Source organism: Mycotypha africana, assembly GCF_025528875.1.
Source record: "Mycotypha africana strain NRRL 2978 chromosome Unknown BDF20scaffold_10, whole genome shotgun sequence".
NCBI classification, from domain to species: domain Eukaryota; kingdom Fungi; phylum Mucoromycota; class Mucoromycetes; order Mucorales; family Mycotyphaceae; genus Mycotypha; species Mycotypha africana.
Genome location: NW_026515734.1, coordinates 533,177 through 557,893, shown reverse-complemented (window position 1 = coordinate 557,893; position 24,717 = coordinate 533,177). Strand labels below are relative to the sequence as shown.

Sequence of the window (24,717 nt, the reverse complement as noted above, 5' to 3'; positions counted from 1 at the left end):
ATGAAATATGACTTGACATGAAAAAATAAGGACTATTTGGTTCCAAGATAAAGGGGAACAACAATTTACAATAAAGAATAACAGATTAGCGTAATGGCATATTGACGCGATTAGAAATGTACAATGGGTTCAATGCAAGCAATTTTGGCTGTTAGAACAGCTTGCTGTAGTTTAGCAACGCTTCTACATAATCAATTCGTTTTTCTCTCTAGAACAAGAAAGAAAGGCGAGGAAAGACATTAATCTCTTCACTCATTATTGATTGAACCAGTGGTCGTGTTTTTGCCTTTTTTGATTGTTTGATTGAGATATAAAAGACCAGAGTCGAAGTCCTTTTCTGAATTCTTTCATCTTATATTCATTTCGCTTTGTTTATAGATTCACTACTAACCAACTACCTTTCTGCTGATTTCTATATTTTAAAACATTTACGACCTGTCAAAATTTCTATTGTAACAACTACAAATGGCCTCTTTTCAACAAAATTCTAGTACTTGTTATATCAGTAAAGCTTCTATCAACTTTATATCACCTCCAATAACACCAAACCAACATGAAGGTAACCAGATGAAAAGTCTTCATCTGGGAGCTTCTGCCACGGAACATTTCAAAACGGCTTTAAAGACGAATTGGACGTCTCCTTTGCAAATGCAAACGCTACCACTTTCTCCACCCCCCACAACCTTTGATTCTAATTCTGCTTATCTTAAAAATCCCTTTCCTCACAATGACAAAAATACAGCAAACACAAGTTCATCCTCGCGTTTTACTTGTGTAAATAAAGCAGGCAGTGACTCTTTCAGTACTGATACGCAGCTTATTAGAACTGTTTCAATATCGCAACGCATTAATAAAAGGAAACTAAAGATTCCTTACCGTTCGCTTCCACGCACTGTAGAGGGTTCATTTGAAATGCCTACGATCTTTATCACGTCACCTTCGATAAAAGCAGCAAATCGACACAAGCCACATCTTCGAGGCAAAACTACTTCTTTGTACCATGCCCAACCTTCCAAAAAAAGGAATTACAGTACCAGCCATTGTTCCAAAAAAGATCCTGTGCCACTTTTGCATGAGCAGTCAGTGTTAAAAAAGCCGCGCAAAAACAGTGGCGCTAAGCAAACGAAAGCGAACATCCACATTAGCAATAAGCCCTATAGTCTTTGCAAAAATACCAATAATAATGATACTAGTGACAACAGCGATGCTTATAATACTGGTAGATTTATTCATCAACCTTCTAATATCAATAGTAATAGCTTCGTCACTGACCAGACTTCGCAAGCAACTGATGCTTCGAGAGAACACCATCATGACAATAAACATCCTATCATTATCAGTAAGAAATCCAAAACTGAAGCAGCTTCGATGTTCGATAATTTGAGTGTAGATTGTGATCCAACCACATTGTTTGTTGGTGCTGAAGAATGGATACCTAGTGATGATGTATTCAATCGCAGACCCCATGTTCGGATTCAGTGGAAAGGCTCCCCTCTAAAGATCAAAAATATGCCTTATTATGAAAAACTTCATGCTGGTGAAGCGTACATTGCGGCTACGTTACGCTTAACTCCAGAACAATACCTCAAATGCAAATGGGCACTTATTCTTGCTGCTAAGAAAGCAGCCGAGGATAATAGCTTGTTTAGAAAATCTGAAGCTCAGAAAGTCTGCTGCATTGACGTGAATAAGACAAGTGTCCTTTGGAATACATTTGGAAAGTTAGGATGGCTTGGCTCTAAGTGGCCACAATAAAGTCTTTGTATTATACCACATATCACGAAGTTGAACTCTTCATAATATATCTGTAAATATGATTATATTCTTTTCTTTCCACATTCCACAATCTGCAATCTGTGATTTATTCTATTCCATTTTTTATACTTTGTATTTCTGTTTATCGTTTTCCAACAATAAAATATATCCCATTGCAAATCTATCTCATACATTTTAAAGCCATTGTCTGCTTCCGTAAAACACTGGATTCTCTTTTGGTTACAGTATGGCCAGTCTTTATACGTACATGGTTATTTAAAGTTTTTGTCAAAAGCTGAAACGTTCCTTTTGGAATTTTCGCGCTGCTTCCCAAATCTTTGTGCTGTATCCATTGCTGAGGATTCAAGTTTTGCATTACGTTGATCACTTTGGAGTCAACAAACAAACAAAAGAGATAAACTCCTCTTTGTACTTTCTTATCGTAAGCAGAATAATGCACTTTAAACACAGAATTCGACATCGTACAATTTCGACTACAGTAGCACATACATATCCTTCACTTGAAGGTAGTACATATCTCTAAACTTCTGATCGTATGAAGTCTTTTCTAACTTGTTTAATCGTGTCACGTTTGCAAAATAGTAGTCGAAAGACCCTAATTGAGAGTACATAGCTCGTAATTATGACGGAGAGAGGGCAGCTATTCAGTACGGGAAAAATAAAATCTTCTGATGGTTTACTGTTTGATTGCTTTGTCCGGAAGAATTTTTTTGTCGAGCTTTCCCAGTTTGCTGAGTAGAAGATCAACGTCGCTGTCCATTGCTGCTGTAAGAATATCCATACCCAGATGTCTTTGTATTGAAAGTATTTCTGATGAAGCCCGGTAGTCATTGACCTCCAACGCGTACTGACATTGATTCAATGCACCGATAAACTTGCATCGTTCTTGACCTTTTTCTGTGAATTTTCAAGTCAAAATTGCAGTGCTTTTCTGGTTAATAGCCAACGAAGTATTCGTATACATTTGGAAGAAAGAAAATGACAAGCATTCTCTTCCATACGTTGCTAAATTCACGGCTTCTAATTGTGCACATAAACGTTTATCTTTCTATGACAAATCCTTTAATTAAGCTCCTTTTCGAGTAAATGTTCAGCACAGATAACACTATAACTTTATGCAAACCATTTGTCCAACAATATATTTAGATCAGAGGTTTTGTCGAAACTCAAACAAATAACGAGAAAATAGCAACAGGTAGCACTGTGGTTATTTCGGTTGTTCTTTTTCTTTTCTTTTTTTTTTCAAGAAATAGCGTACAGTCTGACGCATGGATGGATAGGACAACAAAGCAATTGTAGACTGATATAAAGAAAGACCAAAGGATCAATCAGCTATAAAACGCGTTCTCTTGAAAGCATGCACGGCCTTGTAGCATTCATAAGGCGATTGCTTAGGTAGAAAAGATATTGATGTTGCAAAGGCATTATAAAGTACATCATGAGTTGTTCTTTTGACCTATTCCACATCAAGATAAAAGAGAATCCAACTCTTTGTAGTCTACTCTGTCGCTTTCCTAGGTGACGCTTATTTTCGGGCATCGAATATAAAAAAGAAACTCTCTCTGAGGAAGCAACAAGAAAGAGTACAACACTTTTGCATATATTTCTGCTAAAACTTAAGTGAACACCAGCTCTCAGATAATTTGGGTTGTTATGTTATCTCCAATTATAGTTATGTAATGCTCATTGTTCTTCTGTGCAGAAAATGAAAACAGGGGAATCAACAAAAAAGAAAAATAAGTATAAACAAAAAAGAAGTGAGTATTTCTGTTTGTTTTTCTCTTTTTGTACATTTGTATTGAATGTCAGCCACCTTTTTTAACAGTTAGGCTTCCTTCATAGTGAAATCTACTAGTATTAAGGGAAGGTATTTGAGCTGATTCATAGGTAAAAGCAATCCTTTAGCGACCCACGTAAACTTTTGGCATGGTTATTTGAGTTATTTGTCAGTAAGCTGTTGCTATAAAGCCCTAGTGCTATTATTTGTTATTTATTTACAACGAGTTTTCCGTTAAATCGTTTTCAGATTCCGATAAAAACAAATGGTAGATGGGCTATTTATTTTTTACACTGCTTTCCTTTTCTTTACAGGCAAAAAAAAAAGTGCTTAATGTAGATTAAATGCAACTGATATAAAAATAAATCCAAGCATGCGATCACCATTGTGTGTATATGTGTGTATGTGTTTAATGTTATGTGTATTTAATTGAACTTTTCTCTTTCTCTACTTTTCTTTCTGCTTCTTCTTTGTTTTTTTGTGTGCACCTTCTTTAGTATTCAATTCTTTTCCTTCTTGCAACTCACAGTTTTCCAGGAGATTCTGTTTCTCAATGCTTTGGACACAACCTCATCCATCTGCTTATTCAACAGATAATTTATTCGTATTTAATAGTCATAGTGACAACCACAACAGTATCAACAATGCCTTCAGCAATAGCAATATCACAGCTCTGAATGGCAGTTGTAGCACAAACGCCTCCCTTTCTTCCACTCCTACTCCCTCATCCACCATTTCCATGCTTAATATGATATCTGCACGTCCATCGGAACCTATAGCTATACCACTCAATTCTAACGCATCAACCAATAATCTCTGTCAGCTCAGCAACTTAATTTCTCCAGTAAACGACAACATCTATCAATCCAATTTCATGTTACCGCCATCGAACACTTCTTTATCAAATGCAACGGATTCAAAAATGTTACCGGTCACATTTTATGACACGTTGCTAATGCAGCAGCAGCAGCAACAGCAGCCACATTCACGGCAGTTTATACAACCACCAGCCTCTGCAATGCCATTGTCTGCTACAACAAATACAGTTAATAGCAGTAGTTATAATAGTGCATTTCTAACAGCACTTTCTCGCCGAGAAAATCAGCGAATTCATCAACAGCAACAACAAATGCTGCAATATACCAATCATCCCATTTTGCAAACAAATACCAAACCTGGCAGATCCGAGCCCATGCCTCCCAATAACATTGTTACCACCAATTCTACTATCACTCACACCATACCAACTCATTACGCAGTCTCAAATGTTACCACAATGTTAGACGATAACAACAGTAGCATTGTTAAAGGTACCAAAAATGAAACGGACCGAAGAGAGGAAGGTGTCAAAACATCCTCATCTCAGTCCATACCTTTCTTAGTCTCCAGTATCTCTTCTTCATCCTCAACATCTTCTACATCAATTACAGCACGCCGAAAACAAAGAAAAAAAACTGCTCTTGCTACTTTGAATGCATCATCTTCGAGCTCTGAAGACAAGGACGATACGGAGAAACGCAAAAACTTTTTGGAACGTAACAGACAAGGTAAGAATATAGTTTGGCAATTAACAGATGGAAAATGTGCAATTCTGTACCATCAAATAGTCATTCTTCTGTCTAACTAACATATAAATGTTGACGATGTATAGCCGCCTTAAAGTGTCGACAAAGAAAGAAACAATGGTTACAAAGTTTACAAGAACGGGTTGAATTTTTAGCCAATGACAACGAACAACTGCATTTACAAGCCACGGTGATGCGAGACGAAGTGTTGGCTTTAAGAAACTTATTAATGGCTCATAAAGATTGCCAATTTAGTGAGGCGACGAAATTGGCCATTATGAATGCGGCAAATACTACATCAACGAATAACGCTACTGCTACTAGTGCTGTAACGGACGGCAAATCCGCTGGTTTCGAAACAGATAATAGTGTTGACTCTACCACTAGTGGTTGGATAGTAGCTGATACTACTGCTGTCTTGATCAATACCCCAGTTGCTGAAAACTTAATGATACCAATAACAAACGACTATAATATTACGCTTCAATGATAAATACCAAGACGTAATCACAAAATACAAAAAAAAACAAACTAAATGTTATATGTAACACGTATCCTTGTACACACTGTTACACTCTAATTATAGTTCTTACTCAAATAAGGGGCGATCTCTATTTTTTTTTTCATTTTTTGCTTTAAAAAGTCTAGAATTTCTTTTGCAGATCATAGATAATTTGCACTTTTGGTTTTGACATTCATTGTAAAGCTGGTTGTTATTTTTTTGGTAGAAGCTTAGAATATATAGTTATAGAAAGTCTCTGTTAATGAAACTCCTTGTCTTTTTATAAAATCACATGAGTATTCGGTTTTATCTGCTTATGCCACAACAACGATCGTGGTTTTGACTCCAGCTTTGAGTTACAGGCGCCCTTCCAATCAAGATTAACGGATTGACAGAGCCATCAACAGCAACCTTCTCTCCCTCTTTCTTCCTCTAAATCAAAAGTTAGTTCATTTCCTAAATCCTTCCTTACTATTGGACTACTTTCTTCCTTTTTCATATCTACTTCAGCATAGGATCCATTTACCCTTCCTTTATTTGGCAGTAACAGTCATTGATATGGTATCTGGACTTACGTGTATACGAACGAAGCATCGATTGATGCTACTATCCTTGTCTGCAATCATCATTTTTCTACTCATTCTACAACAATCCCCAGCCATAATCACGGCTGATTCCATATCAAATTATTATAAATCTGCTTCTTGTCATATGCCCAGATCGACAATTCTAGAAACGGACGAGCTACTACAACAAGAACGTCATCATAACTACATTAATTTGAATGATAACGACCCTATAGAAAAAAGCAAAACGAATATGTCAACCATATCTACTACCTTTAACAAACTCACATCATCACTGTCTAAAAATGATCATATACTCATCCTAACCCTGCTACAAAATGACGAGGAATATTTGGACCACTATTTTCAGCTTATCGATGCATCCTCTTATCCCAACCAATACATTTCTATCGGTTTGCTAGTCTCTGATTCAACGGACAACACCCTCAACATCCTTCAAGAAAAAGTTCACTCTTTACAAAACCGATGGCGGAATAGATTCTATGAAATCGACGTGTATCAAAAAGACTTTGAACTGGACAAAAAAAAAGACGAAGCCACAGCCTTGACTTCGAAGCGAGCAACTTTGGCCAAAGCCAAAAATTTCTTGCTCACAGCAGCCCTTCGAGAGCATCATTCATGGGTTGCTTGGGTTGATGTTAAACTTTTCTCTTACCCATCGACCATTTATGACGATTTGAAGGCGGTGAATGTGGATGTGATTGTACCCAATTGTTTACAGAAAAGAGAAAAGGATGATGAATTTTGGGCTTTTGATAGGAACAATTGGCAAGAAAGTGAGATGTCGTTACAGAGACAGCAACATATACCGGAAGAAGATTTACTTATGGAAGGTAAAATAGTGCATAACATTGCATAAAAGTGTTGAAGAGTTGGGCTCAATAATGAGCTAACGTTACTGTGTCTTGATACAAAATTTTATAACAACAGATTATAATGAATACGCTATTGGACGCCATTTGGTAAGGCTTATTCAATAGTGTAGTATTACGTTACAACCTATAAGTTGACGCTAAAAGTGATTTAATTTAATTCTGCAGCTTGTAGATATGCCTACACATGGAAATATAGAAACAAAAGTACCATTAGATGGTATCGGTGGAACGTTCACATTGGTCAAAGCAAATGTTCATAGAGAAGGTGCTATCTTTCCCCCCTTTGTCTACCAACATAACATGGATACAGAAGGGTTCGCTAAGATGGTAAAATCTATGGGTTATTCAGTATACGGTGTCCCAAGCTATATCATATACCATTATTAGATTATATACAAATTACTATTTAAAATTATATAGTTCAGTATACTGATAGAGTATATGAATTATGAGACCGATTTCGAGACAGGTCAAATGAAATATGATAAATGTATTTGCTATTAGTACGTGAAGAGGCACAAAGAAAGAAAAAAAAAAAAAATAAGAAATGCTGTAATACTTACATACGAGGTTTAGTGTCAAAAGTTAGAGTTGAGCAGAATGAAACATTTAACAGAAAAGGCAGTGTTATTGAGGGCTTGTGGCAATCTTGTTCAATTCTTCATATCTCTTATCCGAAAAAATCACAGCCATCGGTTGTGAGCGCATGTACCGTTTCCCAGCCGAAAAAGGTTGGGCATATACAAATATTATTAGGATGTTTGGGCGACCAGGTAGGCAGAAGTAAGCATGAGGTAGAACAAAAAGAGGCGAACCATGACACTAAAACACATGTAGGATAGCCAGTATAAACATATGTTCAGACAAGATATAAGGGCGAATAGCAAAAAGAAACACAGGGAAAGAATTGCAAAGGCAGAGGACCGAAAGACAGCTACTGTAAAGTACACTGCTAAACAGTACAAGCAGTATTAGTTGAGCAGGCAATGATTGTCAAACGAGTAGGCTGCTGTGTAGGCACGATTGAGCTCGTAGCCCGGCGTTTCTTGGAGACCTAAAAAATAATGTGTTAATATGAATTTTCTTGAAGCTTTAGCAGTCAAAGTGAGATTTGCAGGTTGAAGCTATCATGCGCATGAAAAGTTGAAGACTAGAGCTGATTTGAGCAAAGACTGTCGTGGAAAGCAGACCAAAACCAGAATACTGGAATGCAAGTCTAAGGTAAGGAAGGTTACAGTTTCCGCGTGATAAAAAATAGCAGAATCTGCCAATCATTTGAGAAGGTACAAATTTTCTTAAACGCTTCCCCACAATTAATTTCCACTGTCTCTATTTCTAATTTTTTAGACCAAGGCCTATGATCACCTCTGTCAAGGATTACATCAGACGTCACCGAAGAGGTATATTGACCACAGCAACTGTCGTTTGTGGAGGTTATATTGCTGGAAAGTATGCCTCTCAAAAAATAAGAGACTTACAAGAAAAAGCAAATGCTGAAAGAGTAGCCAAAGAGAAGTAAAGTAACAACAAGATTTTGTCCTTCTAGAGATGTAGAAAATATTTTCCTGCATCGAATGCTTTTAAGCTAATAATCCCTGTTAAAATCTTTTTCATAAAGTCTAAAACGACGATTCCAACAGAATCAAAACGACTGTGTATTTACAGTTCTGTCTTTACTGCCCACATTGCGTGATCAAATTTTCGAAGAAATGAACATTGAAAAGGACTGGAACAGATTACAAGAATCAAGAAAATTGGAGAAAATCGAACTAAAGTTGAGAAAAGAAAGAGAAGAGGCTGCTTTGATGCAGCAAGAAAAAGACTTGGAGACTGGGGCAGAACAGCAACAACAACAGCAACTAGATCACCAAAGCAAAATCGATGACAATGAGGGAAATGCAGAAGCGGATAGCTCCAATAGACCTAAGCAGGAGACTACTGCTTTGTCTACACCAACAGTATCCTCTCCGGCACCGGGATTAGAGTCTAGTGTGAGCAGTTTATCCACATCTTTCAATGCAGAGGACGGTAAACCACTCCCAACCGGGATTTTAGAGAGGCATCAAAAGCATGCCATTCTGGAAAACATCAAAACCAAGAGTAAGTGACTATTTAATAGGATCATTGCAAAGTAAAAAGCGTTTCTATGTATCAATTGATTAAATATGATTCTATTTTGTAGGCTTCGTCCGTTCTTTCACAGTCATTTATTCTATCACCTTACTTACTTTATTAACGCATATTCAACTTAATTTATTGGGTCGATTCACGTATATTTGGTCTGTTTCTGTTTTGAACAAAACCGAACCAACAATTCGGCTGCAACGAGATGGCAAAGAAGACATGGATGCAGGTTATTTAGATCCTGAAACAGAACGACTCTACTTGAGTCTTTGTTGGTGGCTATTACATCGTGGATGGAAGAAATGCGCTGAAAGAGTAGAAAAGGTCGTTGAAGAAGTTATTTCCAGGTGAGGCTTGATACTCCAACGCGATTCCTTTTTTTATGTAAGCAAAAGACTTTTCTCTAAAAGTCATTCCTCATACGCATGCGCTTCTTATAGTATACCATTGAAGAGTACCTTGAATTATTATGAGGCAGAGGAACTATTGATCAAATTGCGTAAAGGTGTCGAACTAGAAAATAGTCAGCCTTTCAATTACCGTACGTGGATGTTACCTGATACCTTAGAAGAAGAAGCCGTATTCAAAGAGGGAGCTGGATTCAGTAATAATGCTGAAAATGATGTCAATAATGGAAGCGGTAAACAGCCTACTATCACATTTAGAAGATTGATTGATGAAACAAAAGACTTCATTGATAGCCCTGATTTCACACAAGTTGCAACAGCTTGTTTCGATGAAGTATTTGCGATCTTTGATCATCATGCATTTGCTTTGACGTTGACACCTAATTTGACTGAGCCTATTGAGTCTAGCATAAGAGAATTGACACCCAATGAAGCCTTGAATTTGGAAAGGCAGAGTGAAAAAAGACTAACATTAGCAAACTTATTACCTACCATTGGTAGACAAGCACACTCGGCTATTTCAGGAAATGAGTATCTTAATGTATGTCTTTTTTTTTAAAGTATGATGGGAAAGTAAAATGGCTTCATATACTGACGTGGATTTCTTCGTTTTCATTTAACCTAGGCTTTTGCTTATATCAAAGAACTGCAGGCTTTTTCTGCATTTGTTTATACACAATATAATACAGAGTCTCTTTGATACAATGATTAAAATATAGCCACTGCACTTTTAAATCGAAGCCTATACTATTTCTGATAATAAATGATATCCTTTGCTGCCCAGTCTTGAATCCCTTTTTCAAATACTTTTCCAGGCTGCTACAACCACTGATAACGGGACATACTTCTGCATTACTGAGCTCATTATGTACGAAACTCAATAACTGTTATCATTACTCGATATGACTGCTGAAAATATCAATATCTGCAAAAGTTAACGAAGAAAGGAGCATCTTGATCCCATTCTTATTATATTCCTACACCAATCAATTGGTTGTGGAAAATGTTATAACAGTTGCAAATTCACATAGAAGCATAAAACTAGCTCGATTCTTTTGGCAAACTGTTTCTTTTTAACAAATCACGTTGGCAAAGGAACAAGGTGAGTGGTATGCATATGTAGGTTTAACATCTCAACAAAGGAAGTTGTATGAGTCGATAACGCAACGAGCTGCAATAAATAATAAAAAAACGTTGATGTTTCATATTTCGCTGTGGGATGTTAAGCAGCATGAAAATGTGACGGGCCGAGACTGCCATCCATTTTTTTCAGGTTCCAGAAAAAGACTCGCCACTATTCGTACTTGTTGACAGATCGATCCCGCTTAACAATGAGCAAACTCGTAGAGAAGAAGAAGCCCACAACAAAAAAGGTCATTCAGAAGAAAGGCCACAAAAAAAATAAAAAGAAATTTCTAGTCAAGAAAGCGACCTGGCAGACAAAGCCAACGAAGGAAAAGCAGCAAGAGAAAGAAAGCAACCCAGCTCTGGAAAAGGGCGTTGATGGTGTGATTGAATATGAGGATCTCGGCAATATCGACACTTGGGATTGGAACGACTCTAATGTAACTGATACTTTCCTTTCGGATGACTTGGGTGGATTTGTTTGTTTGGAAGAGATAAGTGATGTTGAAGTAGAATACGAAGGTGACGATAACACTGGCAAAGTGGCAAAGTTTAAGGTAAAAGAGTTGGAAGAATCAACCCACTCTTTGAACTTGATATACTAACCTGTGTTTTTGTTTGTGGGTTTAGCGTATCAAAAAGACGGATCGTAAGCATGGTAAGAAAGCAAATCCAACTGCACCTCTAAGCCTGGAAGAAACACAGAACTTTTACGACTTGGATACATTTGACGAAAGTTTGGTGAATGATGAAAATACTGAAGATGCAGACGCTAACGTCGATGCCGACAAGCCATTGAAAACGCAAGAAGATGATCATGTTGAGAATGAGAAGAAGGAAGGGTCTGTGGTTTCCATAGATGGAAAGGCAGGCAGTGATGACGATGATAATAATGATAAGAAAGTGCCCACAGCAAACAGTAAAAAACTGAAAACTGAAAAGCCAGCAGAAAACAACAAAGTAATTGAGAGAAAGGAAAAAACGGACGAGAAAAAATCAAAAGTCGAGAAGACCACTGCCGTTGAGAAGAAAGTACGCCCTACCGTTGACGATGTTGATCAGACAGTAGATATTTCTGCGTGGGATAGTCTAAATTTGTGCACACCCATAAGGAACGCTTTGAAGTACAACCAATTTACGGAACCTACTCCCATCCAATTACAAGCCCTTCCTTTAGCTATGGATGGCCGAGACATAGTCGGCTCTGCAGAGACCGGCTCTGGTAAAACACTTGCTTTTGGTCTTCCCATCATTCATTATCTTGCCACACATGGTCGTGGTCAGAAGGGAGGGGTGAAGAATGGTCTTGGCGGTCTAATATTGACCCCCACGAGAGAATTGGCCATTCAAGTCCGTGACCATATCGAAAAAATGTCAGTTTTTACAGATATTCGTACCGTTGCTATTGTAGGTGGTATGTCTATTCAGAAGCAACAACGATTGTTGAAACAACAGCCTGATATCATTGTTGCCACACCAGGCCGTTTATGGGAACTTTTTTCTGAAGATCATGAATATATGGATATGCTGAAGCATATTAAGTTTTTAGTGCTGGATGAAGCAGATCGTATGTTGGAAAAGGGGCATTTTGAAGAGTTGACTAGTTTATTATCTGCAATCTCAAACAAGCGTCAGAATACAACCGAATGGCCCGAACAACTCGATTCTGATGGGGGATTCAAGAAGATTTTGCCTCAAGACGTCGGTGTTCATCAAACGTTTATCTATACTGCAACTCTCAGTAAGGATATCCGATTCAACGTGAAGGCCAAAAAAAGAAAGGTTTTACACAAAGAGAACAATACAATGGAGGATTTGTTAGAGCGGATCGAATTTGCCGATGAAAAACCTGCTCTAGTGGATGTCACTTCTGAAGACGTTGTTGCTTCCAAACTGTTAGAAGCCAAAGTTGAATGCCTTCATACTGAGAAAGATTTATACGTTTATTATTTTGTCACACGATACCCAGGACGTACTATCCTCTTTGTCAATTCTATTGATGCCATTCGTCGTTTAGTCCCTGTATTTAAATTGCTAAACATCGAAGTTCTGGGCTTACACGCTCAAATGCAGCAAAAACAACGTTTAAAGAATTTGGATCGGTTCAAAGCTAATCCAAAAGCTGTACTGGTCGCTTCAGATGTGGCAGCCCGTGGTTTAGATATTCCTATGGTAGAGCATGTTATTCACTATCAATTGCCTCGTTCCGGCGAGATTTATGTTCACCGTAGTGGCCGTACCGCTCGTGCCAACCGCGAAGGTATTTCATTGCTCTTGTGCAGTCCTGAAGAAGTGAAGATTTACAAGAAATTATGCCAGACCTTACGTAAAAATGAAGAGTACCCTAACTTTCCTGTGGATCTCAGTATTCTAAGAGCCATGAAAGAGCGAGTTAGAGTGGCAACAGAGATTGATTCATTACAACATCAAGAAGCAAAGCAGACTCACGAAACGAACTGGATGCGTAATATGGCAAAGGAAATGGACATTGAGTTTGATGAAGAAACAATGCAAGGCAAGGGACATCAGAAATCAGATAAAGAGCTCGAAAAGGCAAGAGTGAAGGTGATGAATCTAAAGAACCAGCTACACCAGCTGTTAAAACAACCTATTCTACCAGCTGGTGTGTCGGCTAAATTCTTGACTGGCGGTGTTATTGCTGATTTAGCCGAGAGACTCTTGAACAATGATGGTAAGTTTTCTTTTTTGAATATATTCTTTTCGTTTGAGAGATTTGAGCTAACAGTACTTTTTTTTTCCTGAAAATTCTCCAGACCAAAAGCTCCTACCTGCATCAACAAAAACGAAAGCTATCGAAGATCTCCATCAAGCTAAGAAGAGAAAAAGCTCCCATAATTAAATTTCTTATGCATAATGGACAGAGTATATATTTACAACTCTACATGAAGTTCTTTCGCATTACATTAACTCCAATAACAATATCACATTGAGCTCTTTCGTGCTTCGGGTTGTGTTTTTAAGACTTTTTTGTTAGAATTTTTTGGTAATTCAGTCCAGTTAAATGTCGGATAGTTTTTGGTAAAATTAGATCTGATCTCTCGTTATTTCTCAGTTTAAAGTTACAGCTATAGCTATGTCGTCGTTGAAGAGGCAGTCTTATCATTTGCTGATCGTTAAGGTTGTGAAAACTCCGTGAAAAATTAGCGGAGGACTCAGGGGCTTGGCCTACGCGAGATTCCTCGCCCATTTAAATTGATTTACACTCAGTGCCACAGGACAGAAAATTGTACACCACTTTGCTTCTATTGCTTTTGTCTTTCTTTTTCCTATTATTAATACAAATCCATTGAGTACTCTTTTACTTTTCCTGGTATCATAATGGCAACGTAAATTAACAATTCTTGAACAGACATAAAAATCTCTATATATGTTTGAATTAAACCGTATCATTCTATAACAAACACACAGCGCAGAACCCAAGGCTACTCCTATCACTGTTTCTGAACTCGCTAAGCACGATGGTTCCGATCCCTCGTTACCTATTTATGTAGCAATCAAAGGTGATGTATTCGATGTATCCAAGAATACTGCTTCCTATGGCCCCGGTGCCGGTTACAATGTCTTTGCTGGAAAGGATTCATCGAAGGTAAGCTTGAATAGAAAAGAATAGAAAGAAAAGCCGTTCTCATAGTTTTATTTTAGGCTCTTGGTATGTCATCTTTGAAGCCTGAAGACTGTGTTGGAGATTATAGTGGATTAACAGAAAAGCAAATGGAGACATTAAATCAATGGCATGAATTCTTTTCAAAGAGATACAATATCGTTGGAAAGGTTGTTCCTGATAACTAAGGATATGCTTTCTGCAGTAGGATTGAAAAGGGCTACTTTTTTTTTCATCTATTATATTTATTTTCTTTAACATAACATTGCAGTACTTCTAAGCAGCATGACCAATAAAGGAAAAGAAAAATTACGAGATTAGTACGATGGATGCAGTTTGCAAATAGTCTGGTATGATGTTATGTGATCGGGAAACTGAACAATATGAACCATCAGCATATAGACAGTGATATCATGCTTTATATAGAAGATTGAGGGCTCACCAGACGTGTGTAATTGATTAGACATTCTTCGATCGTATAAATGTATGCGGGTCTAGATTTATGACTTTAAAATTGCTGCAGGATATAGTTCCTTTGATTGTAGCCGATACAATATTCCAGTGTAATTCTGTCTTATATAAACGAACTTACTGTCTTTAATCGATGAAGAAAATGGATGTGAAAACGCACTGAAACATTCGGTCAAGCACACAATTAAGGACGAGTATCAGGTGATCTCCGAAACGAGCACATTAAAGCAGAAATAAAGAGCGGCGGTCAAATAACATAGTTGTTATAGTCTTGTAGATACACCCGTAACATACTGTCAGCCGCGGTTAAAAGTAACAAATTTTCTATTTTTTTGATTTCCCCCTTTTTTTTGTCCTTCTGTATCCAGTCCTGTTAGCCATCACGAGCAATATACCACAATGTCAACGATTGCTCAGGCTCCAGCAAAGCAACATTGGCAATACTTTTTGACTGGTCTCGAGCAGGCCTCTAACTGGCCTAAAACTTTTATTTTATTCTACTCGTAAAGTATTACATTTCTATCAAGAGAATTCGCTATGTAAAGGAGTGTTTTTTTGTCTAATTGTCTCCCATACGATCAGCTCGTCAAGCATTCAAAAAGCTATGCTGACTACCTTCTTTTTGAATGGTGTCTTCTTTTTGGGTGGCCAAATCTTTATAGAAACATTCTATCCAAATCATAAATTCTTGGGAGTATCTTATCTAGTAAGTTACATAATTTTCATAATAGCATAAGAGACCTTTCGTTGACTTGTGCTTCTACAACTTTCTAGGCGCTATTGGGTATTCCCACTCACTTCATTTTGTTGACTATTAACGGCAAATTTTACAGTAAAGTGGCGGAAAAAGCATATCAGATCCAGGCACAGTCAGTGAAATCCAATCCTACAGCAGGCCCAGCAGCAGCGGCATCAACAGCAACTGTCTCTAGCTTTGCATCCACTATTTTGACCATCATCCTTTATATCAGTCTTGGAGTTTCAGCAAATTTGTTGGCGCAAGTACCTCGATTTGGATTACTCCTCTCCTTTTTAATGAATTGCTTTGTCATGTCATACTATTGCTTCGAGTAAGCGGTTTTCAGGAATAGAAAGGAAGTGAGAAATGATTGCTTGAGCGCACCGACTCATTTTACTAATTGTACGCTAGGTATCAATGGATATATAAGAATTGGAATATTGAAAAGCGTTTATCTTATATGGAATCACATTGGGCTTACTTTCTGGGATTTGGTAAATGCACAGAAAACTCTATAACGTTGAAGTAAATACAATTCCTAAAGTAGCATACTTTTCTTAACCTTTATTTATTAGGCTTACCAGGCACAGTCATTACTTTCTTCCTCTCTTTTCTCCGTTCTAGTGCTGTATTTGCTCTCATTTATCCTAGTGTATGTCATTTCGTCTTTCTTCACAAAAGCCATCATTGCAAACTATGTAAACAACTCACTAACACCTTTTTCAATTGGTTTTTTAGTTCATCATTATGTCTATGCTGGCAGCACCGGTTGCACCGACTCCATATAATCAATCTACTCCTTCAGGTGCTAAGAATCTACAACAAAAGGAATGGAAAATACCCAATAAGATCGCTATTTTTTACCCAACTAGAAAATTGATCGATCTTGTGATTATTTTTGTTCGATTGGTAGGAGGTATCCATGCAGACTCTATCATTTCTGAAAAACGCAAAGCTAGCATCAAACAAGAATGAAAATCAATATTAATTGAGGGATTTCTCGCTTATAAGTATTAAAAGATTCAGAATCATAAAATGTCATAATAAAGCGTGAAAACTGTCTAGGTAATTTCTTTAATTGGAAACCTCCCTAAAGCTCTTGAGGCAAATTATCTTTGTGTTGAACGCTCAAACTGAGGATAATACTACACAGAGTTTACCAATCTCATAAGATTGACTAGATGAAGCAATATAAAGTACTTTGTTGAGAGAACATAATTTCATCAATGTCTAGATTTGTGTGCCTGAAGGTTAAACTAGGTTCCTGAAGTTGTAGGTTTGTGTGGAGGTAGAATGAAAGGAATTATCGCACGTGATCCAATGGTATCACAACTACACTTTTGCCCTTCATGATCGCATGAAATTGAAGTCTTTTGTTCTTCTCTTTGTCTGATAGTTGATCTAGTTCAGGATCTGTAGATGGAATATTTCGGTAATAAAGATGAGGATTTAACTACACTGACATCATTCAATCTCATCGTTGAAGGCGATGATGAAGGATTGATATCAAAAATATTCTCAAAATTCAAAACTGCTGTTTCAGGACCTTCTGGTGCAAATAGCAACCAGCAACTTCACCATCAACGTGTATCCTCACCAACATCCTCTATGCTGAGTTTGTCAATGGCTGTTTCAAATGAAAGCGGTGTAGTAGCAACAACAGCAGCATCCAGCAGTATTGCTTCAGAAAAAGTGGCTACCTCTTCTCTACTGCAACAACAGCGAACATCAAGTACAGCTGAGCAAGCACCATTATCGACGCCGCTTGCAACAACTGATGTAGCGCTTGTTACGACAACGGATGAAACGGTGGCAACTTCCATGATGACACCAAGAACAACTTCGTCTGACAACGTCAAATCAGCTCCCAACAGAGACAGAGGCCTACAGGAGAATAAAACGCGAGCAGCATCTGCTGTTACTACTGCTGCCAAAAGTTCTGCTGAAGAGACATCTCAATCGCTTGAAAGCAATAATAAAACGACTACAACCCTAACATTGTCCGCTACTCCAGCAACAAGTACACACAATGCCACTGCTGTATCAAATGAAACTCAGGAGGAGCAGAAACTACAGCAATCAAAAATTTCATTCAGCCAAGGTATTACAAGCAACACTTATCAAAGCAATAATGTTGGCAGCATTAAAGAGAAGCCTTTGCCGGCAAATTCTCGAAAACAACAGCATCCAAAAAATAGTATACCAGCAGCGCATACAGCAACTGTAAACACTCCGGCAAATACCATATCGTTAATGGTACCTTTAAGAAAAACGACTTCTATAGATAGCGATAACCAATCCATAATGACAACTTTCTCTGTGTCAAATACTAACTCTTTAAATCGACTATTGAACAGACTGCGAGGAGGTAGAAAATCATTTGACAATACAAATAAGGAATTTTGGATGCCGGATGAACAGTGCAAAGAATGCAATGACTGTAGACTGCCTTTCAATTTGTTTAGACGCAGACATCATTGCCGAACATGCGGTAAGCAAGCAACCATTTTTTGTCTGATGGATTCATCGTCGTGTTGCAGTATTGACGGCAAACCAACTCCATGCATTAGGTAGAATATTTTGCTCAAAATGCTTAAGCAACAGCATCCAAACAAATCAGCCTCTCAGAGTATGCAATGATTGTTATATTAAATTTGTAGAAGGGTACAGAGCTGAAGACACTATTTCACTTCATGATGGTTATTCTTACTCAACTGTTGTCGTGGATGCCAGCTTATCGTCATCGCTGCAACAAGCTAAACAGCATCAGCAACACCAGCAAAAGCCATTGCTGATACCAGGAAGTGGTGATAATGAAAGTAGCGAAGATGAAATTGAGGAATTTGTTGAAAGACCAAGAATAAGCCTTGACTTACAACGCCCTGCGACTTTAGACGGTCAAATGATACATTCCAACGCAATGATAGGCGTCGAGTCAGATTTAGGGATTAAAAAACTTCTAACAAATTCATTTTTAAGGACTAACACTCCTAGATCGCGGACAAGCACAATGAACTCATTGGGAGTAGATACCAGTTTAGCAACCTTGGAAGGAACACGGCAGCAACAGCTTAACTCACCTATGCCATTTAGACGAAGCTCATTCATCCCGAGCAACGGTAACCCCATCAGTTCACCATCTATGGTCCATCATGAACCGCACCATAGTGGTAGTAGCATGCAAGGTATCTTATACGGAGCTGCGATGGCAAGTGGAGGAGGGCGTATGCAGCAGCATCAACAACAAAATGAGATATACGAAAATAGTGAGGATGATGATCTACGACGATGGGATAAAAACCCTAGGAACCTACTCAGTTTTCTCGGAGGTGGAACCCATAATAGTAGCAATAATAATGAAAGGCCTAATTCTGGCTTATTCAGTAATTTATTCTTTGATGACTTTAATAATAGTATCAGCAACCATAACAATGACAACACCGAATTATCCCCTAATGCTGTAACCTCGACGATGACAGCATTAAGTATGAGCACCAATAGTCTTCATAATACCAGTAAACGCTCCTCTTGGGTTTTACGTCCGGAAAGATCCACCAGTTTTATTCTTAAGAGACGTCTAAGCTGGACAGAAAATGGAGCTAGCAGTAGCTCTTACACAATGAATAATAATAGTTCATTGAATACAGTTACTTTCAGTAGTAATACAAGCCCTATCGTACCAACTGTGAGACATATGCGAATGCGTACACGAAGCCTGATGCGCAACACGCCGTTTACGGCAGTAAATATGACAGCAGATCAGAGCGACGATAGCAGTAATGGAGGAGGCTACGAAAGCACAGGAAGCAATAGTGGCAAAAGCGGTTTGACGGCGGTTGCGATAGGGAACCGGAACTCTTTTCACCAGCAGTACCAACAGCTACCAGCAACAATTAATGCGCTGCACAATAACAACATTTCGTCTCCAGAATATACTTCTTTCGGACAGCAGTCGAAGAGTCAGCATGCATCAATACCTTCAAGTAATCAAAACCATCATCCTTTCAATAAGGTGATCACTCATCAGAAGTGGGACCCTTCTTTTACCTCGTTATTGCGCAATATTGTTTCGCACCTTTTGACTGAAGGAGGCTTACCTCATGCCGAATGGGGGGACGTTATATTGCGCTTACTTTTGAACGTAATCGATGAAGTTCAGCCTCAACTACGCATTCGTGATACATTCAATATGAACCATTATATAAAAGTGAAGAAGATACCTGGCGGTCAACCAAACGATTGTTTCTCTTTAAGTGGCATAGTTTTATCGAAAAGTGTTGCTCATAAAGATATGGTGCGAAAAATAAAGAACCCTTCGATTCTGATATTGAACTTTGATTTGGATGGGTTTGCAACTTCCAGTGGATCGAGCTTACCAACGGCTGATGGCTTACCGCGACAAGAATATTTGAAATTCGATAGACTCTTGGCCTGGGAAAGAGATCATATGAATGCGCTTATATCTGAAATCATAAGCCTGCGGCCTCATATTGTGTTGGTGGCTGCTAATGTACCTCGAACAATTATTGATAGTTTAAACAAGGCGAAGATTGTCATTGCTTATAATATAAAGAAGCAAAAGTTAGATGCAATTGCCCGCTGCACTGACGCCACCGTATTCAACTATAAAAATGAGTTATGGAATGCAAAAACGATGCTGCCAACGAAATGTGGATCATTTGAAACAATGACTGTGATGCATGAGTATCTGCCCAATAGACGAAAAACCTTTCTGATGTTTCACGAGTGCCCCAAAGACCGTGGAGCTACGATCATTCTTCGAGGAGGAGACTTAAAAACTCTAAGTATAGTGAAGTTCATTATGAATTTCATGATTACAGTGGTCAATAACATTAATTTAGAGGCGCAGCTGAGAGCTACTTTTATAGAACTACGACAATGGTATCAGCCTGATGAATATTGCGCACGGCAAGAAGTGCAAACTGAATACGATCAGAGCGATCCGAATTTACCAGAAAATAATTCTATTGATAACGACCAGAGCTTGACAATCCAAAGAGAGCAACCTTTAGGTATACAATCCGTTAGTGAAGCTGCTTATGACAGGGCAGCCTCAGAAACAGCAATTCAGATTGAGACACAAAGCGTGTCTGCATTGTCAGTTGCTGAATCGCAGATTACAGTAAGCACAGCAGATATATCTACGGCAAAGCACTCGCGAGTATTGAATAAGCGCCAGCATTCAACAATTATTGTTGAAGATGATGATATATGTTTAACAGCTGTAAATAATGTATTGAAAAAATATCAAAGCACTACTATGAGCATTTCACCGGGTGTATCACTTCCAGTGCCTCACATTTTGCTTAAACTACGTGAATCTCAGCAGAAACTCATAGGATTGATTCGTGAGCGTTTAGGTCACGAGTTAACAAACCAATCACTTGCAGGCACTACAGCTCTAACAGCTTCGACGCAGCAAACAGACAGCGCTGATGACGAAAAACAATCTGCGAACAAAATACAAATACCTCCCATACCGACTGATCTGATGGAAATGCCTAGCTACTTCAAATCTTTTGATGCTTATTTGGAGCATGATTTGGAATACAGACATTATCAAGACCTTCATCTCCGCTGTTGGTTATTGTATAAAAAATATATTGGTGGAATGCATGAATATATGTCTCCCATTTATCACCAGCAGATTATTGTCCGTCGTACGACAACTCCAATGGATGACCATACTATCCCATGCCAGAAAGCTGTTCTGGAGCCTTTCGAGTTTTATAACCCACTCTGTGATTGCACACTCGGTCAGTATATTCTAAACGCTGTTAAAGAGGCTTATACAATTTGTAGCTCTAAAATGTGCGGAGGCCCGTTAATTTTTCATGATCGAACATATGCTCATGGAAACGCCCAGGTCAAAGTGCAAGTATTCTATTTGGAAGATGAAAATGCAGAGGATAACTTCGTCGAAGAAAAGATTGATATTAGCCGTGATGAATACTTGCGAAAAATTCCTATATTCATTTCAACACACTGTAATAAATGCAATAGATCTCATTCCTGGCATCCCATGTCTGATATGTTGCAAAGATATTCTTTTGGCAAGTTTCTGGAATTACTTTTTTACCAAACAGAGCCTATTCCACTTTCCGATAATACATACTCTGGTAACAAGCAGCAGGATGGAGAAAAGCAACATGAAAATGCTGAAAAAGGTTGTCCTCATGGCTTTTACCGTGATCACACTATTTCATTCAGGATTCAAAACTTATCTGTCAACTTTACGCACTCAATGGTGAAAGTCCTTGAAGTATATCCTCCTCCACTTCACCTTCGCTTTAGTTCAAAACAACAGAGAGCTTTGAAAGATGCAGTACTTGAATCGACACGTGCCAAAATTTCTCGCTTTTTTGATTCCATTATTGAACGTAACAAAGCGATCTCCTATGACATAGTTCACCCAAACATGATTGATCTTTGTAAAGAATATGTGCAAGACCTTTCACAAGAAGCAATGAAGAACAAGAAACAATTATTACAAAAGGTGCAAATGGAATACGCGACAAGTGCTGCCACAGACACCTTACAGATTAATAATGTATTGGTGGATTTACAAAATTACGTGGTTACTTGGGACTTAAAATATGTGGACTTTGCAAGACGATTTGTTAGACCTGAAAGAGAATTGAAAAGACTTACGACAAATCACTTACGGAAAATGTTTCCAGCAGAGACTCTCTACAATAATCGTAATAATCTTCCAGCGGTTTCCAATCTGGATTTGAGAACAAAGCGAGCCATCGAAGCACTGGACCTTCCTTTATTAGATGTTACTATGGATACGGAACAGGAATCTGCAATGAGCTTTGATGTTATGAAAAGCCGTCTCCTAGCACAGGAAGCATATTTACCGGACGCTGTTACCGATTTGAGCGAAAAGCCTATGCTTGGAGAGTCACCAACTGAGTCATACCCATGGCATGATGAATTGAAACGTTTCGATCAAATGTTTCTTCAAGAAGGAGAAGAAAAGAGCCAGGAACGTAATTGTAAAAATAGCACTATATTAAGTAAGGGCTTATCGGATACAAACCCGACTGAACAGTCGGTTGCATTGAAAGAATCTTCCGATTCACAGAAATTGACATCGACGGAAGCAACTGATGATAACGAATCAACTCGTGATTTGGATCCAAGCGTAGCGCGTCGCTTATCTCTGGAATTAATGATAGATAAATCGATAGTCAAGAAAAGAGGGCAAAAATTACCAGAGGAAGAAAAAGAAAACAAACAGCCAACTAGCGAAAAAAACGCGTACGAAGCGGATAAACTGGCCCAAAACGTACCGTCAAAAGAAGTCTCCACTTCTCAAACGGCATTTTATACTATGGAGGACGTACAAAAAAAAGATACTGATGTTGTGACCGACAAGAACAAATCAGTAATCGTAAAACGTACTTCTGCCCTTCCTATATTTTCACATCCTGCCTACAAAAAGTTCAGTGGCATATTGCCCGAAGCAGACTTTATCAAATCTAGGAGCTCACCTGCACCTCGTAAGTTAGGAAATGTAGAAGTACAATACAAAACCGACACGAACAAAACGCTAGCACCGAATAAGACTAGCCAATTCGGTTTTCAGCGATCCCAGCTTCAACCATATAATAATTCAACCCAACTGACCGTACAGCCAGTAACTCATCCACCGCCATTAAAATCTTACCGTGGCTCACCGTATGCAACTATCCAACAGAATAATAGGCCCCCAATTGCTTATAGATATGGATTCATGGGCGGATTTACCGGAAATATGCATTTTAATAGAGAAAGGGGATTAGGAATGGTTGGAATTACACATCCTCTGAGTGCGTTTGCAGCAGCGAATTCCTCCTCCAATAATTTAGAAACAACTGCAACTTTCACAGATAATACTCAGGAAGTAAAACAAATTCCAACTATTTCACGCCCTCGATCGCGAACAATGGCTATTATCGATGGAAGTAACTCCTCAACTAGTCCGTTTTATGCTTCATCTTCTACATCAACTAACACTAGCAACTGTAGGATTGGTGGTCGAATTCCTGTACTCAATACACAATTAAGCGATCGTACAGCAACATTGTTGAACAAAACTAATAATAGTAGTAATGAAACCAAGCGTAGTAAATATAGTTCTCAATTACCTGTTCCGACTGCAATGCATCACCAACATAGATTTTCCAATGCAGCACTAAATAATTCTGCACAGACATTGCGTCAAAGACTATATGGAAAAGGCCAATTCAGAGCTTCTTCAAAAAGAAAAATGATGATGATTGATCATTTTGATGACGAAAACGACGATAAGAGCTCTTCATCTTCCCTTTCATATTCATCTGACGAGGATGATGAGGCTGTAATGCTGATGCAGCAAGAAACGTTATGCCAGCAGGATAGCTTGACAGACTTGGTTTCTGATGAGGAAGATCAAAATTTGCTTCCTTTTAAGCACAACACGTTCTCTTTATTTTATACCGATGAATATGATGAGTCGCTAGGGCGTGATGTCGTTCCAACCATCGATGAGCTTAAAGAATTCCACAAGGAGCATCAATTACAAATGACAACAAATACCCTACCATTCCTTAGCATTGAATCAGGAGTAACATTGCTTGAAAAAGGTGGAAAAACTGATGAGCTTAGAACAAGCAAAGCAGATGATGCTATATTGGATACAACAGTCAAATTGCAAAACTCCAATACAGTTCTAGGTAAGCAGTTGAAGCAATTCCTCCCTTTAAAATTAGCGTGTAATAAATTGCTATACTTTAGATTTGTCAACTCAAAGTACAGGAAGAAATTCAATTATGAGGGCGATTACCTACGTCCTTGCTGAAAAAAGTATCACTAACTTTGCACCTTTGGAGTATCCATTGTAAGTCGAATGGTAAAGTGTGTATGTAATATATTGGCTAACACCTATCAATTTAGTACTTCTGGCGAGCATATATTCCCGGACTCCAATATAGTAGTCAGGGAAGATGAACCAAGTAGCATCATTTCTTACATGCTTGGGAGCGCTTTCTACAATGGAAAGCTACGTGCAAATCAAGAAATGCGTATGTCAAAAGCAGCTTCTTTAGATATGTTTGATACAACAAAAGAGCAACTAAGTGAGCTACCATCCGAAGGAAA

At 38.3% G+C, this 24,717-nt stretch overlaps 9 protein-coding genes across 9 annotated transcripts; 8 read left to right on the top strand and 1 right to left on the bottom strand.

Moving 5' to 3' along the window:
* Positions 1 to 331: 331 nt before the first annotated feature.
* On the top strand, positions 332 to 1,755 carry BDF20DRAFT_990433 (uncharacterized protein; the record flags this gene model as incomplete). The annotated part of the gene is made up of 1 exon (XM_053085321.1): positions 332 to 1,755. The coding sequence occupies exon 1, from the start codon at positions 466 to 468 to the stop codon at positions 1,753 to 1,755; it is 1,290 nt and encodes a 429-aa protein (XP_052932801.1). The 5' UTR covers positions 332 to 465.
* On the bottom strand, positions 1,747 to 2,616 carry BDF20DRAFT_990432 (uncharacterized protein). Its single transcript, XM_053085320.1, has 2 exons — positions 2,457 to 2,616; positions 1,747 to 2,214 (listed from the first exon to the last, which is right to left on the bottom strand). The coding sequence occupies exons 1-2, from the start codon at positions 2,605 to 2,607 to the stop codon at positions 1,937 to 1,939; spliced, it is 429 nt and encodes a 142-aa protein (XP_052932800.1). The 5' UTR covers positions 2,608 to 2,616; the 3' UTR covers positions 1,747 to 1,936.
* Positions 2,617 to 4,106: 1,490 nt separating this feature from the next.
* On the top strand, positions 4,107 to 5,608 carry BDF20DRAFT_915978 (uncharacterized protein; the record flags this gene model as incomplete). Its single annotated transcript, XM_053084393.1, has 2 exons — positions 4,107 to 5,100; positions 5,205 to 5,608. The coding sequence occupies 2 exons, from the start codon at positions 4,107 to 4,109 to the stop codon at positions 5,606 to 5,608; spliced, it is 1,398 nt and encodes a 465-aa protein (XP_052932799.1).
* Positions 5,609 to 6,439: 831 nt separating this feature from the next.
* On the top strand, positions 6,440 to 7,469 carry BDF20DRAFT_826184 (uncharacterized protein; the record flags this gene model as incomplete). The annotated part of the gene is made up of 3 exons (XM_053078044.1): positions 6,440 to 7,040; positions 7,138 to 7,169; positions 7,248 to 7,469. The coding sequence occupies 3 exons, from the start codon at positions 6,440 to 6,442 to the stop codon at positions 7,467 to 7,469; spliced, it is 855 nt and encodes a 284-aa protein (XP_052932798.1).
* Positions 7,470 to 8,439: 970 nt separating this feature from the next.
* Positions 8,440 to 10,313, top strand: BDF20DRAFT_825782 (Peroxin-3; the record flags this gene model as incomplete). Its single annotated transcript, XM_053078001.1, has 5 exons — positions 8,440 to 8,597; positions 8,701 to 9,182; positions 9,265 to 9,553; positions 9,647 to 10,154; positions 10,239 to 10,313. The coding sequence occupies 5 exons, from the start codon at positions 8,440 to 8,442 to the stop codon at positions 10,311 to 10,313; spliced, it is 1,512 nt and encodes a 503-aa protein (XP_052932797.1).
* Positions 10,314 to 10,944: 631 nt separating this feature from the next.
* Positions 10,945 to 13,598, top strand: BDF20DRAFT_838509 (P-loop containing nucleoside triphosphate hydrolase protein; the record flags this gene model as incomplete). Its single annotated transcript, XM_053079170.1, has 3 exons — positions 10,945 to 11,295; positions 11,369 to 13,430; positions 13,513 to 13,598. 3 exons carry the CDS (start codon positions 10,945 to 10,947, stop codon positions 13,596 to 13,598), a joined length of 2,499 nt encoding a protein of 832 aa, XP_052932796.1.
* A 392-nt stretch (positions 13,599 to 13,990) lies between these two features.
* Positions 13,991 to 14,677, top strand: BDF20DRAFT_962705 (cytochrome b5-like heme/steroid binding domain-containing protein). Its single transcript, XM_053084953.1, has 3 exons — positions 13,991 to 14,085; positions 14,168 to 14,345; positions 14,402 to 14,677. The coding sequence occupies exons 1-3, from the start codon at positions 14,078 to 14,080 to the stop codon at positions 14,546 to 14,548; spliced, it is 333 nt and encodes a 110-aa protein (XP_052932795.1). The 5' UTR covers positions 13,991 to 14,077; the 3' UTR covers positions 14,549 to 14,677.
* A 504-nt stretch (positions 14,678 to 15,181) lies between these two features.
* Positions 15,182 to 16,843, top strand: BDF20DRAFT_889376 (etoposide-induced protein 2.4-domain-containing protein). The gene is made up of 5 exons (XM_053082131.1): positions 15,182 to 15,537; positions 15,606 to 15,901; positions 15,982 to 16,064; positions 16,146 to 16,222; positions 16,309 to 16,843. The coding sequence occupies exons 1-5, from the start codon at positions 15,436 to 15,438 to the stop codon at positions 16,543 to 16,545; spliced, it is 795 nt and encodes a 264-aa protein (XP_052932794.1). The 5' UTR covers positions 15,182 to 15,435; the 3' UTR covers positions 16,546 to 16,843.
* Position 16,844: 1 nt separating this feature from the next.
* Positions 16,845 to 24,536, top strand: BDF20DRAFT_979803 (uncharacterized protein). The gene is made up of 4 exons (XM_053085111.1): positions 16,845 to 16,858; positions 16,967 to 18,061; positions 18,141 to 24,293; positions 24,355 to 24,536. Exons 2-4 carry the CDS (start codon positions 16,990 to 16,992, stop codon positions 24,459 to 24,461), a joined length of 7,332 nt encoding a protein of 2,443 aa, XP_052932793.1. The 5' UTR covers positions 16,845 to 16,858; positions 16,967 to 16,989; the 3' UTR covers positions 24,462 to 24,536.
* The last annotated feature ends 181 nt before the right edge of the window (positions 24,537 to 24,717 follow it).